At 34.9% G+C, this 16,690-nt stretch overlaps 2 protein-coding genes across 7 annotated transcripts; one reads left to right on the top strand and one right to left on the bottom strand.

The window, feature by feature from the left end:
• Window positions 1–948: 948 nt before the first annotated feature.
• LOC111921916 (demethylepipodophyllotoxin synthase) lies at window positions 949–3,378 on the top strand. Its single transcript, XM_023917493.3, has 2 exons — window positions 949–2,490; window positions 2,588–3,378. The coding sequence occupies exons 1-2, from the start codon at window positions 1,534–1,536 to the stop codon at window positions 3,206–3,208; spliced, it is 1,578 nt and encodes a 525-aa protein (XP_023773261.1). The 5' UTR covers window positions 949–1,533; the 3' UTR covers window positions 3,209–3,378.
• A 6,223-nt stretch (window positions 3,379–9,601) lies between these two features.
• Window positions 9,602–14,748, bottom strand: LOC111921915 (serine carboxypeptidase 1). 6 transcript variants are annotated; one of them, XR_008231780.1, is made up of 9 exons: window positions 14,350–14,748; window positions 13,987–14,094; window positions 13,592–13,866; window positions 13,224–13,472; window positions 12,924–13,030; window positions 12,762–12,845; window positions 10,006–10,167; window positions 9,865–9,929; window positions 9,602–9,744 (listed from the first exon to the last, which is right to left on the bottom strand). XR_008231780.1 is itself a non-coding variant. In XM_023917489.3 (8 exons), exons 1-8 carry the CDS (start codon window positions 14,720–14,722, stop codon window positions 11,586–11,588), a joined length of 1,455 nt encoding a protein of 484 aa, XP_023773257.1. In that variant the 5' UTR covers window positions 14,723–14,747; the 3' UTR covers window positions 11,454–11,585. The 6 variants fall into 6 exon arrangements, 4 of the variants coding, with proteins under 4 accessions (XP_023773257.1, XP_023773258.1, XP_052626511.1 ...); XR_008231779.1 differs by having other exon boundaries at window positions 9,603–9,744; window positions 12,762–12,848; window positions 14,350–14,747; XM_023917489.3 differs by lacking the exons at window positions 9,602–9,744; window positions 9,865–9,929; window positions 10,006–10,167 and adding exons at window positions 11,454–11,735; window positions 11,862–11,967 and having other exon boundaries at window positions 12,762–12,848; window positions 14,350–14,747.
• Window positions 14,749–16,690: the final 1,942 nt, after the last annotated feature.

Below are 16,690 nucleotides of genomic sequence, written 5' to 3'. Positions count from 1 at the left end.
TTAGTGACACCCTGATATTCGAATATTTGGAAAAAATAATATATTAATATGAAATTCAATCATCATGACATTTCATTTATGCATCAGTTTGTTGTTGTTATATTTTGTTTTGAAGTTCATCAAGATTACTCTTAAATGGGAGAGGTTTGTGGGTGACTTATTTCTCTAATTATATTTAAGTGTAACATCTTGACTTGTTGACCAAAACCAATCTTGATGAATAATAAACAAGTAGGGAAGGTGTGGAGTGCACACTTATTTAAGTTTATTTAAGATTCAAAATAAACTGTCATTTAGTGGAGAAGCCTGAACGTACGGTTTTGAACATCATAAATGGCTATATATAAAACAATTATATTCATAAATGATTAATACACTTCATACATGACTATGTGTGTGTGTTTATATATATATATATATATATATATATATATATATATATATATATATATATATATATATATATATATATATATAGGTTAAAAGTAAGTCAAAAGGGTTATAGTGAACACAACCAACAAGTTTGATTGTGTATTGAACACAAAAAAAAAGAAAAAAAAAAAAATGGACCAAATAAAAACAAACACGACAATTAGTTACCCTCAAGTGTCATTTTCCCTAAATAAATTACTCCCCGGCCATTATTTCCAATTCTAATTTATTTTTGTAATCGTGTAAGATTATATAACCATAACTAAGTCTAAAATTAGTAAAAAGAAAAAACACTAACAATCATTCCAAAATCAAATTTTAATTACAATACTTCAAAAATGAGATCTAGGTAGACAAAAGGAAATAAATGCATAAAATGCATTAAAATAAAGTTAAAATAAATAAAGTGATGTTTTGTTTTTTGTGAACATCTGTGCAGTGTTATAGATTGAGAATCAAGAAGCACCCATGCAAAGACAAACCTGCCGATTTCTTTTTTCTTCTCAAAATCATCCAAGGGCTCATAATAATTTACGACACCCAAAAAACAATGTGCATGCATCTATTGATCAAAATATACAGTCCATAAGCTTCGTAATCAATCAATATCGTAAAAATAGATATGTTAACTAAAATCAATTACGCAAAGTCATCTTTGCCTTTCAAAATTATACAAATTCCCAGTGACGGAAAAACGGCGGAAGAGCATAATAGGTCTGACAGTCGGCGGCCCTTGACTTATGGAGGATCTGATTTTGACGAATGGCGGCATCACAAACACCCTTGTTCCGTTACTGTGATCAAATACCATCACATGTTCATTAATCATTATGCATGAAGGTGGGTAGGAAGATGAGACGTGACCCCCCATTTTACAACATTTTAAGCAAAAAAAAAAAAAACTAGCAGAATTATGATTAAGGACCAAACATTCAATGTTTTAAAACTACATGGACCAATGTTGATGAAGAAAAAAATTAACGAGGGATGCTTATTTTTTTGGGACACCGACAGGGAAGATTTTTAAAGAAAAAAATTTCAAACTTTATATAACACACATCCTTACATGCACTTACTTAGTTCTTGATTGAGAAATTAGACATGGAATTCCATCTCTACTTTTCAACCATTGTAGCAACCAGCTTTTCTGTTATTGTAGTAGTTTTCCTTCTCCATAGCCTCAATACGAAGAAGGCAAATAGAGGGAAGAACCAAAAACCACCACAAGCACAAGGTGCATGGCCTATCATAGGACACCTGCACCTTTTAGGTGGTTCTAAGCTACCTCACTATGTTTTAGGTGATATGGCAGACAAACATGGCCCTATCTTCACAATCAAGCTTGGTTATCACCAGGCGTTGGTGGTGAGTAATGGTGCGATAGCCAAAGAGTGCTTTACTACAAACGATAAAGCCTTTGCAACTCGACCCAAAGCTGAGGCAACAAAACTCATGGGCTATAATTATGCTATGTTCGGCTTTGCTACATATGGAGACTATTGGCGACAAGCACGCAAGATGATCACGCTGGAGGTTCTTTCCCAACGACAAGTTGAAAGGCTTGCATATATTCGAGCTTCAGGGGTTAGAGTATCCATCAAAGATGTATATGATCGTTGGGTTTTAAATAAAAGGATCGAAAATTCAGAGATGATGAAGATCGAGATGAGTCAATGGTTTGGTAATTTGGTTTTAAATATTATGGTTACGATTATTAGGGGGAAGAGGTTTTCGCCACATGATGAGGAACGGGTTCGATTTCAGACTGTAGTAAAGAAATTCATTGAGTTAATGGGAGCATTTGTGGTTTCAGATTTTATCCCTTATCTCAAGTGTTTGGATGTGGGTGGATACATTAAAGAAATGAAGAAGACGGCGATAGATCTGGACAACATCTTTGGTGGATGGTTAAAAGAACATAAAACAGTAAAGAGCATTACCCAGCAACATGAAAGCAACCATGGTTTTATAGATGTGCTAATTTCCATTCTTCAAGGTGCTTCTAAAGAGGAATTCCCGGATTTTGACGATGATACGATCATTAAATCCGCATGTCAAGTAAACTCAAATCTATCATTTTACTGTTTCTTGATTTATTTTCAATGTTTTGTTCTTTTTTTTTAGCATTTTGACTATAAATATATCCATTTGGCAGCAACTCCTGATAGCAGGCTTGGACACTACATCTGGGACGTTAACCTGGGCTTTATCATTGTTGCTCAACCACCCAAAAACATTAGAAATTGCGCAAGATGAAATTGATGAGCATGTTGGAAGGGACAGACTGGTGGAGGAGTCAGACTTGAAGAGCTTAACCTACCTTGATGCAATCATCAAAGAAACATTACGTTTGTACCCAGTTGCTCCTCTCTCTGTTCCTCATGAGTCCCTTGAGGACTGCAGTGTGGGTGGCTACAACATCCCAAAAGGCACTCGTCTGGTGGTAAATCTTTATAAGATGCATCGTGATCCAAATACTTGGTCAGATCCCCTCGAATTTAGGCCAGAGAGATTCTTGACAAGTCATAAGGGTATTGATTTAAGGGGAAAACATTATGAGTTACTACCTTTTGGTAGTGGTAGAAGAATGTGCCCTGGTATTCCCTTCGCCCTTCAGGCTGTTGGTTTAACACTAGCCACTTTCATTCAACAATTTGTGCTAAAAAATCCGTCTAATGAACCTATTGATATGAGTGAAACTTCGGGACTGACTATCAGCAAGTCTACTCCACTTGAGGTCCTTTTGGCCCCTCGTTTGGCCTCGAATATGTATTAGGTTGGTTCATGCAAATTAATCGACACTTAGAGTGAATCTTGAGCGCAAATGTTGAACATGATTGATTTTCATTGTCGTTTGAAAATATGTATGTTTATGAACAAATAAATTTATACTTAAAGTTTACGTGATGAAGCATTATGATTGAATAAAGCACACGTACAAAAAGATTTTGATGCAGTTAAAATGATTAATAGATGCCGTTATTGAAGCGTCTCAAAATATATCGCCTTAAAAAATAGTCTTATTTATTGATGCGGTTATAAAACCGCCTCAAAAGTTAGAACACCCGCACTAAAAAACAAATGTTTTTTCCATTAAAAAGGGAGTACAACCGCACTATTAAAAGCGAGAACCGCTCCATTAAATAAAAGTAAAAAAAATAAAAAAATAAAAAAACCTCAAGAGTGCCACCATTACAAAGATAAACCGCGAGATTTACAATACAAAAATAAAACAACAAAAAATAATAATAAGGCACAAACCGAGATTCAAATTAATAAAAAATCACATTGTTTTCTAACATTTTCATCCCCGTATCTATTTACAATTTGATATAATAACTTCTGGTATGTAAGTTGTTTAAGAAGGTAACTACATAAGCATATTCAAGTTTTTTTGATATAGACGTGTTCAGTTTCGTTATCACCATCTTCATATGGCCCGTCTTCGGTATCTTGCAAACTTTTAGAGACGATGCCCACCTTTGACTATGTTACCTCGCTTCGGTAGGAATTCAAAAGCTAAATTACAAAGTAATTTTATCAAAAGGCATACAATCCATTTAATCAAAAGGTAAATTACACAGGTTAGAAATATTATCAATACAAAGGAAAAAACTTGTCTTAATTCAATTTTTGTAGAGAAAAGACATGAGATTGTTTCTATTTTTAGATTTTTTCTACCTTTATATCTTCCCCTGTATAGATATGTGCTCTCCATTGAACGTCACAAGCTTCTTTGCCCAACCCCTTACTTCTTCCACAACCTAACTTAAGAAATCAGAGTATTAGACATATAGATTAAGTAATTTTATGAATCAAAATTATAAATCAGAATATCAGAAACATATCTGACAGTCTTGACGATGGGTTGATCGCGATGGACAAAGATGATTATAGTGGAGGTTGACTCCTCAGAGATTATTCAGATTCATCAAGTTGTTGACCTGAAGTCATGAATCAGCAACGATAGGAGTGGGGTCGGCCAAAATAAAAGATGATGGAGGTTGTGGCAACTCGAATCGATGATGATGCAGACACAGGTGAGAGGACTCAAGGATGTTGGTGAGTGCGGCAGTAGTCGATGATATTAGGGTTTGTGTCGCCAAATGAAATTAGATTAAGGAAATATAAAGGGGGAGAGAAAGACATCGCACGGAGAATGAAATTTTTGAATGAGCTTCAGCCCGGGAACAAAAATGAGGAGGGAACTCAATCCAAAACCGCATCAAAAAAATGCATTTGCTATTCCCGTAGTTTTGGAAAACAGCATCAAAAAGTACAATTATTAGTTCGATTTTTAAAAGTAGCATCAAAAAATGCATTTATTAGAGCTTTTTAAGAAAGTAGCATCAAAAAATACATTTATTATTAGTGCGGTTTTAGAAAACCGCATCAAAAATACATTTATTAGTGCGATTTTGAAAAGCAACATCAAAAAATGCATTTATTAGTGCGTTTAATGAAAATAGCATCAAAACCGCATCAAAAATACATTTATTAGTGCGATTTTGAAAAGCAACATCAAAAAATGCATTTATTAGTGCGTTTAAAGAAAATAGCATCAAAAATGCATTTGTTAGTGCGGTTGCTTGATTTATTAATGCCAAAGTATTTTAATGGTACGGTTTTAGGCTACGACCGCACCAAAAAAAACCACATCGCACTAAAAATTACGTTTTTTACTAGTGGCAAGTCTTAACGAATAAGTAAACATATAATACAGTTAGTGTTGCAACTATTAGTAAGAATTGATTTACAGTACATTTTTTTGTTATTGAAAGTAGACAAAAAATATAAACATTACAATTAAATTACTATCAATAATCAAAAGCATAGAAAGCAGAAAAAATCATTATGTTAAGGGTGTATATAGCTAGAAAAAGGTTAATGTAATACGGTTGAAATTATGAATATAGTATATACATAGATGTAGTATTAGTAGAGGGTGTATTAGATTGCATGTCTAATAGAGTACCGCTATTTAACCGTACTATATGTATCTTATCTACTTTTTACAACCATTGCATACAATCTTCTAATATGTCATATATACACATCTATTACACTAATACATAACCGTACTTGATGTTTCACATCCCCCATTGTAATGGTATTCAATTGATAGTCACACGAGCCCTTGGACGTTTCCGCCTTCTGGTTCGGGGGTGTGACAGGTTGGTATCAGAGCATTGTTTATAGTGAACTAGCATATCTAACCATACATGATATGCAACTATAAACACAATGGGGCTAAATAAATCTGAACAGAGTAAATAAAATACTTACCTATGTGTGCGTTTTAGAATAACAACATGATACTAATCAATAAAAGTCTTTGGGGGATTTGAACGTTACGATTTAATATAGGCAGTTATGTAATCGTATTGGGGATCAATGTAGCCTGATCAACTACATTCATTCAAAGTACGATCAACATATGTTTGGGAATAATCGTGATGGTCATTAAAATGAAGGCTTACCACCTAACTATCCAAATAGGTTAGAGGAACTAAGCTTAAGAAAAATAAAATTGTAGGAGTATTTTAAGAATACTATCCTTATACACCCCAATGCACACACTTTTCACACCTATACTTCCCCCACAGGCGATATGGCAGGAATGCAGCAACACGACCCCTACTATCAAGCTCTAGTAGTCTATGGAGAGATTGAGGTGGGTGTATATGACAATCTTGAAGAAAACCCTGAAGGAGGCCCTACAATGGGTCAGTAGGTGGGACCCGGAGTGGAACCGGAAGAGTACGTGGTAACTGATTACAAATATGACGACTCTGACTGGGATTAATATGAAGGAAAGGACGTTAAGGGGACACCTAGTAAGCCCCACCCATCGGAAGCCCTATCAGACCCACACACGATTCAGGAAAGTGATACAGACTACATACGCTCTCTTGAGAAAGAAATACATGTGTTGGTTGCGGTGCTTGTGACTGTGACTGCCATTGGGATGGAGTACTTGTACCCGCAGCTGAAGAAGGTTTAGGCCCAATGCCTCTCATATGTCCCCTTCATGTACCCAACACCTTCTCAAATATTGCGATCCAATCAATAGTGTCCGAATCACCACCAGATTTGACTATGTGATGAGTCTGTAGAGCAACCTCAGCAACTAAGGTATTCTGTAATTCACAAAGATTGTTAATATACGTTAAAACTAACACAAAAAAACCAACAATCTACTACGAGAATTTTAAGTAATAATAACTTACATATTGGTCTTCAACCAAAGGATCAACAAATTCCTCTTTTTTATTCACATGCGTACTATGAAATACTTCAAGTCTATTCAAATTCTATTAAACATTACAAAATATGTTGTATTTGAATAAAGACTAAAAAATATGGCATAACTGAATAAGCATTATTGTAACTTACTTTCTTGAAACAAGCACTACCATAAATGCACGTCCCTCCACGATTCTTCACTACTTGCTTCTTCTGACATTCTTTGTTTCCAGCGGATCGTTTTTGATGTTTTTCTATTAAGAAATGGTCAATAGTAGCATTCCAACGCTGTCGATCCATACCCGTAGGGGCTTGAGCCCTTGGTGCCTCCACATCCCCTACAAAATCAATCAAACGGTCTTTTACAATATTTTTGCAGCCTCTATATCGCGCACATATCAGATTGTTCAGTGACGCCCAATAAGTTGGAGCCATGGGATGATTTGTAATCGCTTTCATATTGAAGAATGTATATGTCGCTGCGTCTTTAGTACGTACTCCAAAACTCCATAATTGCTTCAACTCATCCACCAACGGCCTAAGGAACACATCCAAGTCCTTCCGGGGTGCTTTGGGGCCAAGAATCAACAAGGTCAACATGAAAGATGACTCTTTCATGCATAGCCATGGTGGAAGATTGTAAGTGGTGAGTATGATGGGCCTCGTGCTATGAGGATTACACATGTTACCAAACCGATTAAAATAATCAACAACAAGCCTTAAGCGTACGGTTCGAGGTTCCCTCGAGAAGTCAGGATACTTCATATCGAATTTTTTCCATGAAGTACCATCAACAGGATGAAGCATCGTACCATCTTTGGATCGTCCGGTACTGTGCCAAATCATATCTTTAGCTGTGTGTCTAGAACAGTACAGACATTGTAGTCTGGGGGTCACAGGAAAGTATCGTAAAACCTTATGAGCCACCTTCTTACCCTTCGTATTTTCATCAACCCACTGACTCTCATTACAAACTGGACACTTTTGCAACAACTTGTGTTCTATCCAAAAAAGAAAGCAATCGTTTTTTACATACGTGTATCGACTCATAACCCAAGCCGATCTTTTTAAGTTTTTTTTTTGCTTCGTAATGTGGCGGGGAGACCCTGTTTCCTTGAGGGAATGCAGTTTGCAACAACTCAAGAAGCTGATCAAATGAACTATCAGTCAATTTGTTGATCACCTTCATATGTATCAGCTTTGCTAAAAAGTCAAGGGACGAAAACGAACATCCAGGATATAATTTTAATTGGACTTCCTCTAACAGCTTTTGAAATCCATCATCGACATCGCTACCGTCTATATCTGGGTTCCGTTCGTTGCGGTTGGTATCATTTTCAATCACACTCCCCATAACATCATCAATAACATCGACCATCTCGTTACTACGCGGTATGTATTCGACAACCGGGTGAGTTGTATTTTCGCCGTGATACTTTTATATAATATAATGTAGACTAAAACCATGTTGAAGTATATGGAATTTCAATATGGCTAGTAGTATAAATTTATTGACATTACATTTGTTACATGGGCATCTGATTTGACTTTTGTTATCGACATGTGGTTTGGAACTCTCGAGAAAAGATTCGATTCCTTATTGGAACAAGGTAGTGTTACGGTTTTCAATAGTAGTTCATGTTTTATCAATAGACATGTTGCAACTGAAACATAAGTTAGATTTTAGTGTTTACTCTACAAGAACTAGAATTAGGATTGAATATTTATAAGGATAGAGTAACCGCTCAATCAGATGGAATAGAAAATCGGACAACATGAGAGTACTCACATGAGTAGACTTCTAAATCTATTGTACTTTAGCGTCGTAATTTTGATTTTGATTTTTTATTATGGCATTATACTTTCAACGATATTATATATTTGTTATTTATGTTACTTTTTTTTCATCTTTTGATTTTTAATCCCAACTTATTTTTGGTTTCATTTTTCTAATTATTTACGTAATTATAACTTAGTAGATTTAGCGTCATAATTATTCATTTTTATTTTTTATAACATTGTACTTTAAACAATATTATATATTTGTTATATATATCATCTTTTTTTTTCATATTAAGTGTGGTCACTTTCGTAGAATTTTTTTGAAAAAAAAATAGAGACGAGGTACTTTTAAGAACCCACGTTATCAAATCTTTTTTTTTTTTTTCATATTTTTAAGATTTAGGATAAGAGATGAGGGGAGAAAGTGAAGAGATGAAAGGGGAAGATGAGAGTGATTTTTCTAAACTGGAATAGGAATTTACAACTAATGGAGGGTTATTTTGCTTTATAAGTAATGTTTGAGTTGATGAGAGGAAAAAGATGGAAACTGTGGGATGGATGTGTACGTGTTTGATTTTATTAATAAATCATATTCTAAGTGGTGACTTTTTGAGTATTTAACTTCACATATTCTAAATTGTTTTATATAATACTTCACATATTATCCCTACATTTTCACCTTTTGACATGCTCCACCCTTGACTTTTGTTATTTAGGCACAACAATGTGCTCAGATATATACACTTATACAAGCTAATAATAATAAATATTTCATAAGTATAAAGTTCATACCAAATTAACAAAAACAATTTCACATATGTATACATTCATAAATTCATATATATACATTTATACACACATTTTCATATATATTTTTTTATACATACACATACATATACATTTTTTTGATACATATTCATATATACACATACATATACATTTTTTTCATACATATTCATACATACATATTTGCATATTTTTGATATAGCATCAACCAAAACAACATTTTTGACATACCAATTTCAAACATCACAACAATAATACCAAAACCAATTTCACACACACACACATATATATATATATATATATATATATATATATATATATATATATATATATATATATATATATATATATATATATATATATTCATAAATTAAAACCATCAAATGCACTTCATACCAATTTGACATACCAAACCAAAACAAATGAAGTTCATACCAATTTCGCAGCATCAAAAGCTTCACAAAATCACATCAGTCAAAAGTTTCACATTCAATTTCACTGGGAAAAAATGAACACAGTACCAATTTCATATCAATTTCATATATATATATATATATATATATATATATATATATATATATATATATATATATATATATTCATAAATTCAAACAATACCTGTTGTTGCCGGAAAAACAAAGCTATCGATGGTGATGCGTGGCCTTCGAATGGCAGCTTAAAAACTGAAAAAAAAAAAAAAAAATCAGTCACTGTGTTCAATCGCTAGTGGAGAAAGAGAAATTGGTAACACAAACCAACCTCGCCGGAGATAGAAGGTCGGAACCTGATCTGATAGTCGACAATAGAGAGGTGGTACTCGACTAGGGCTGACAATTCTCGACACGACCCGCGATACGACCCGCAACACGACACGAAATAAATGAGTTTGAGTTGAGTTTTTCAACCCGCCAACCCGCTAACCTGCCAACCCGTTTATTAAACGGGTCATATATGGGTTTCTCAAAAAATAAACGGGTTGACCCACCAACCCGTTTATATTCTCAACAAAAAAATTATTTTATTTTTAAATATATTTATATATCAAGTATTAATATTTAATAAGTATTATATAATATATACCATTGATTTATAGACCATTTGACTATTTTGACATTTTGACTCGTGGTGGATGGTCTAAGGTCGTAAGTCGTAACCTCTAAGACTAAGTTTGTAACATGTTTCTATAAATGTTTTTAATTTTCATTTGAATGTTTAAGACTTAAATGTCTAAAATTTGGACCCACGAACCCATATCTGACCCACGAACCCACCAACCTGTGAACCCGTATAAATAAATGGGTTGACGGGTCATATATGGGTTTATGTTCCAAACCCGCCAACCCGTGACCTGTATATTTAAATGGGTCGTGTTTGGGTTGGCATATTTTGACCCGCCAACCCACGACACGCCAACCCGAACACGACATGATTGTCAGGCCTATACTCGACGACAGTCGGTGGAGTCCGATTTCGAGGTTAATTCGTGGTGGGACTCGGTATTGGAACTCAATCGGCGGTGGCGACTTTGGAGGTCAATCGGCGGAGGAGAGTGGCGTCGTCGTGATTGATGTCGGAAATCGTCGATCGTCGGAGTATGTGAAAAGTTACAGAGAAAAATGTGTTTGCGGTTGTGGAAGCTGAACTAAAGGGGCAAACCTTTAGCGACGACGTTAATAGCGGCGATGTGAACCCTATTAGCGGCGACCATCTGGAGGGAAATCAACATGCCATTTCTATACATCATGGACCGTTGGATTGGGCGAGAATCGTAGAGCCAAGATTTAGTCTAGTGTTTGTCAACGGAATGATAACAATAGCGGCGACATGTCGCCGCTAAAGATGCCGTCTCAATTGTTTTTCACCGGAACAAACCCTATCCGTTCGATCTTGTTCCAAACCAAGGGTCAGGATTGAAAGTTGCGTGTCTCCGACGGATCTCCGGTCCAGACCTTTAGCGACGTCACTATTAGCGGCGACGTCGATGTTTTAGCAGCAACACCAAGCGTGTCTTGTCTGGTGTCGTCGCTAAAGGACATGTCGTCCCAAAAAGCAGCGTCCCTAATACTCTTTATTCTTGTTGTGTTCATCCAACGGGAATGTTACATCTCTCCCGTGTTAGTGTTTGATATAATTATGGAGTGGTTTACTCTACTCGGTGCAATGGACGAATTTCCTTCCATTTTGTATATTATAAAACCTTAGGAAAATGATTAAAGAGGCATATTTATTATTATATATAAATTTTCCATGCTGTAAATGACCTTTCTATATTTCCAATAAGATCGGATACAACTTGATTATGTCTTGTCTTTTTGCATGGTGTAAACGACCTATAAGGATTATTCAGTCAAAGATGGAGGAAGTTTGCCCTCAAGGAATGATGAAATCATCAACAATGCTCTTTCTGGTTGGTAGCTTGGGACTGCATGCCCTGCACCTCTCACTGTGGTAAGTACAGCTCCTTTGTAGCCTACCACATATCCTCCAACCTATCACAGTTTTATCATCAACTTCTTCAGTTTGTCTATTAATATGGTACTATTTATTTTTTAATATAGTTTTTGCTTGCTCCTAGGTTGTTATTCGATGTGATTAACCTTTCAAATATTGTTTACCTCTTTATTATAGTACCATGGCCTCCAAGCAGACTCTACTGGAAGCTTCAACTTGTTTATGGAGTACCTTGAGGATGTTACTGGGACAATTCCATCAGTGTCACCACTGAGAAATTTTCGTGAATCAGGAGTAGCTTGTAAGGTGCTTTTATAAGTACAATAAACACATCATCCCCACATCAACAAACCAAAAGCTTAATAAACATCCATGCGCGATAAGGAAGCTTTTTCACAAAGCTTATTTATGGGTACTATCAATGTCTATTTACAACATCTACAAGAATTTAGAGCATCTACAATAGCAAAAAACTTTTTCAAAGCTTTTTCAATAATACTTTTGGTGCCAACTTAATAGACGAAAATTTTAACCTATGTAATGTTTTTTCATAGAGCTTATTTTTGGGTCCTACCAAGATAAAAGAAAAAAAAGGTTTATGCAAATGAATTTAATAGTATTGGAATTGTGAAAAAGCGCTGTAAATTTAAGGCTAAAGTTAAAAAGTTTTGGGTTGAAAAAGCTCAATAGTTTGTTTTACTTTCACCAACTTATTTCACTGAAGAAACTCTTAATGAGCTAGTATTGTGAATGCTTTTAATCAAATGAATAAAATAATATTATAGCTTGCAGTGGATACTCATAGCACTGTATTAATTAAGTATTGTCGGGACTCCGGATAAATCATTGTTTGGATAAATGATGTTTGAAAAAAAAAATTAAGAGAAAGGTAGCACATGGGGAAAAGCTCCTTTCACTGTCTTTTTTTTTTTTTTTTTTTCATTCAGTCTTACTTCATGCATTCTATAAAAAAAGTAACACCCATATATAGTTTATTAGATTAAGTCATATCTCTGCTTTAAGTAAAAGAAAAATAGAATTGGGTGTAAACTGGGTAGACTGACCTGTATATCCAGACACTAATACCATATCCAATTAGTTGATTGATAATAGGCAAAACGGTCGTTGGGCTATCTGGCCAGTCAAAACTGCTGCTCATATATATAAGAAAATAAATAGTCAGCATTTTTATCTTATCCATAAGGTATTTATAAGGAAAGTGGTACCTGCAATGTCTCCATGAGGTATTTCGGGCATGCAGAGCTTCTTGAACTTTTGCTTGATTCAGATATGAAGACACATAAAGACTAGAGCAAGGATCAAAGTTCTTGACCTAGTTCCAATTCATTATCTCTTTAAACGATAGTTTAATTAATTAAAATCGAAGGATACATTTTATATATAGTTTTTGAAAGGTGGGTGCGCGCTATATATATATATATATATATATATATATATATATATATATATATATATATATATATATATATATATATATTCTTTGATTAATGAAATCCAAGACTTACAGATCCGGATCCAAGTTTCTGTGTGGTGTTATCACATAGTGGTGCATAGATGTTGTATATATCAATTCTACCAAGTTCACTGATTCCTTGGTTTAAATACTGATTGCACTTTTCTGGGAAATTCCCAGAAATATAGTCACAGTACTTTTTGATTCCTGCATTTGTCTCATCGGAGATTAGGGCATGTGTCCATAAGTAGTCGAACATCCCTTGATTAGATATATTGTCATCTAGCCAAGCATTCCCAATCTACAAAAAAAAAAAAAAAAAAAAAAAAAAAAAAAAAAAAAAAAAAAACGTTTACATGATCACTTCACAAATCTATAGGGTTTTTTTTGTTCATGTGAATAAAAAAATTAAAGGCTTACTGCAATCCCGTGAAGATTAATAATCTTTTGGTTTGTCTTCTTGTTTTCTGAGAGAATGAGGGATGCGAGTTGAGGTACATAGTGACCTGCGTAGCTTTCACCTGTAATAAAGAAATCTCGGGTTTTGTATTCGGGGAATCTTTCAAGCCAGTTGATGAGGAAAGTGTATGAGTCTTTCGCTGTTTGCTTGTCTCCTGCGGTTGTGTAGTCAGACGTTTTGTTTGAATACGAGAATCCAACTCCAGCAGGTGACTCCAAGAACAGCACATTAGCCACTGTCAGATTTTCAGGATTTAGGGTACGTTTTACATTGTGATAGCTTTTAAAGGTGTCCTCCCTCATCCTCATCATAGAAATAGTCATAAAAAGCTTTTAAAGGAATTAATTTGTATTACCATTATTCCATGCATAGTCGTTGCGATAAAGTGTTTTCCCATCACTGTTGACTCGGAAGGGTCCAAGTTCTTCCATGGCTCCGTATCCAAACGACGAGCACCCTGGCCCTGTACATTATCTTCATTACTAGTGGTCAATTTCAGCACATGTAAATCATGATGATTTATCATATAATATTCCATGATGAGAATAAATGATATTCACGTCTTTTGCAAGCATTATTTTAGTGGCATCTTTTTTTGGTGGAACAAAAAGTTAAAGTTCAGTTCACATTGATTCCAAAAATTGGTTAGGACAAAATGTAATCTTATATTTTGTCATGGGCCCATTACAGCAGTAGAATGAAACAAAAAACGCATTACCTCCATTTAGCCAGAGGAGGAGAGGTTTGGTTGATGAATTGTGAGGTGATTCAACAAAGTAATAGAACAATGCCCTTCCAGCCTTTAAATCGACTGTTATATAGCCTGCAAAATGATCAAAGTCCACTTGTAGTTGACCTGGAAGCCTATCAACCCTGTCTGCTTCCTTTGATCCTTGTTGAGGTTCAATAGAAAGTACAGGAGAGAAGTTTGAAATATCTTCTTCTGTCCATGGTTCCCCAGCTGGCGGATTCTCTGATCTTCTTGACTCGGTCAATTTGTTGAGTTTGGTGATCTGGTTATGCTTCTTTGCCACAGAAAAAAACAGAAAATATATTGAAAAAACTAGTAAAAAGTGACAAATTTGGGCCATTTTACTTTTTTATCAGTGGGTGTGTATGTGTGTCTCTTTATAGACTTTCTTGTAGACGTGGTTGGTTAGATAATGCTCTGACGTCATTACCTTATCTCATTTATAATGCACTTTGCGATTCGTGGTTAATCTTTATTCTACATTTTTAGAGCAGAGTGAGGTTGAAAACTTTTGAATTGTAAATTAGAATTTTCTAAAATCAATGTTAAAGGCTTTAGAAACAAAATGTTGTTGGGCCTGTTTGACAACGCTAGCGGATAGCATGAAATTGATAGTGGGTAGCTGTTAGCGTTTTGTTAAAAGGTACATGAGATAGCTTTCAGGTTTAGAACGTTTTTTATAACCTAAACGTTAAAAATTTGTAGTGTCAAACAAGATTTTTTGTTCAAAACGGAACGTTTTGTCAAATGTTAAAATCAGAAGCTCCCAAACGTTTCGTGTCAAACGTGTTCGTTTATAAGTCATAGTTATTGCTTTGTGGTTGATGCTCATTAGTCGTTGCACTTGCCTATATGTCACCGCTATTGGTGTCGTAATTATTACATATATGTCTCTTGCCATTGAAGCCACCCACAATATTGTCGCTCTATTGATATGTCATTGATTAAAGTGCCCCTAGTGATCAAATCGCCGTTATTGCCCATCGCCGCCCTTATTGATGTCATCACTTTTGGTGTTTACTTTACAAAATATTTTGTTATTACATGAAAATAAAATGTTTTTATAAATGCAGAAATACTGATATTATATGCAAAAACTTAAAACTACATATTTTATGAAACAGACATAAATTATTACAATAACTATAATATATGTTTCAAGTTGTTTGTTACCCAAAAACAACAATGTACTATTAACTTTAAGCAAAAAATAACAACGTGATATACTTTTAAATATTAAACAAAAATGCACTTCTAATATTAATCAATGAATACTGACACATTGTTCATGGACTATTAGGTCAACAAATGACTCATAATATTAGAATATAGGCATTTAATGACACACGAACTATAATATACATTGGCTTTAAGACGTGTAAAACTGCGTGTCTTTAAGACGCGTAAAACTGCGTGTCCTAAAACAATGTCTCTCTTTGAAAATTTGAAGTATTTAACACATGTATTTTTGTGTGTCCTAAAATTGCAGTTGCTTTATATTTGTCTTAAGAGCGCGCATCTCCTTAATAGCTAAGGGGCGAAAAAAATCCGCCAAAATTTTGAACACCTGTCTTCCTCTACCTCTGCACTCTCTCCTCTAGATCTCCACCCGTCGTACCTTTATTCCTCCCTCCCTTCTCTCTGCAAACCCTTTCTACCTGTCAGCAATCGACTTGCACTCCTAAGAAATTACAAAACCCCGTGTTGAAGCAAAATCCCAAACACCCGATGGTCTTTTACCTAAAATTCATGGATTCTCTTAGGCGATTTTGTTGATTTTTGTTTTCACCCTGTTTTTCCGGTGCATATCATCCCTCCACTCGTCTTTGGCCTTCGTTTTCTTGCGTCTTGTTTACCTTGTTCTCCTTTACCTTCTTTTCCATCTTTCATCTTCAAATTCTTCTCATTGTTGATTCAGACGATTCAAATGATTCCTGGTCGTTAAGGAGCAAGAATAGCAAGCGTTCATGTAACATACATAAGATTCATAAAAATTTAAAACTTTTTCAAGTATCCAAAAACCATTATTTATTACAAAATGTTTTCAAAATAGCTTCATATCAGAGTATCCCAAAAATCAAAATCAGAAAATGTGAGCAGGTGCACGATCAAAACTTCGCCTTCCCGCGATCATCTGGAGTACCTGAAACAAAATCCAAAATTGTAAGCTCAAAACTTAGTGAGTTCCTCCAAAATACCAATGCCATACAAACCTGGACAGTATCATAACAAACAACATGCATATAGAGTCTGTAGTATAACTGAACCGTCCTCACCGAGCCTTCAGTCTATCTGACCCACTCTCAAA

The sequence above is a fragment of the Lactuca sativa genome, chromosome 4 (assembly GCF_002870075.4).
Source record: "Lactuca sativa cultivar Salinas chromosome 4, Lsat_Salinas_v11, whole genome shotgun sequence".
NCBI lineage: Eukaryota > Viridiplantae > Streptophyta > Magnoliopsida > Asterales > Asteraceae > Lactuca > Lactuca sativa.
Note: the sequence above shows the minus strand (reverse complement) of the source record. Positions and strands in the feature narration are given on the sequence as shown.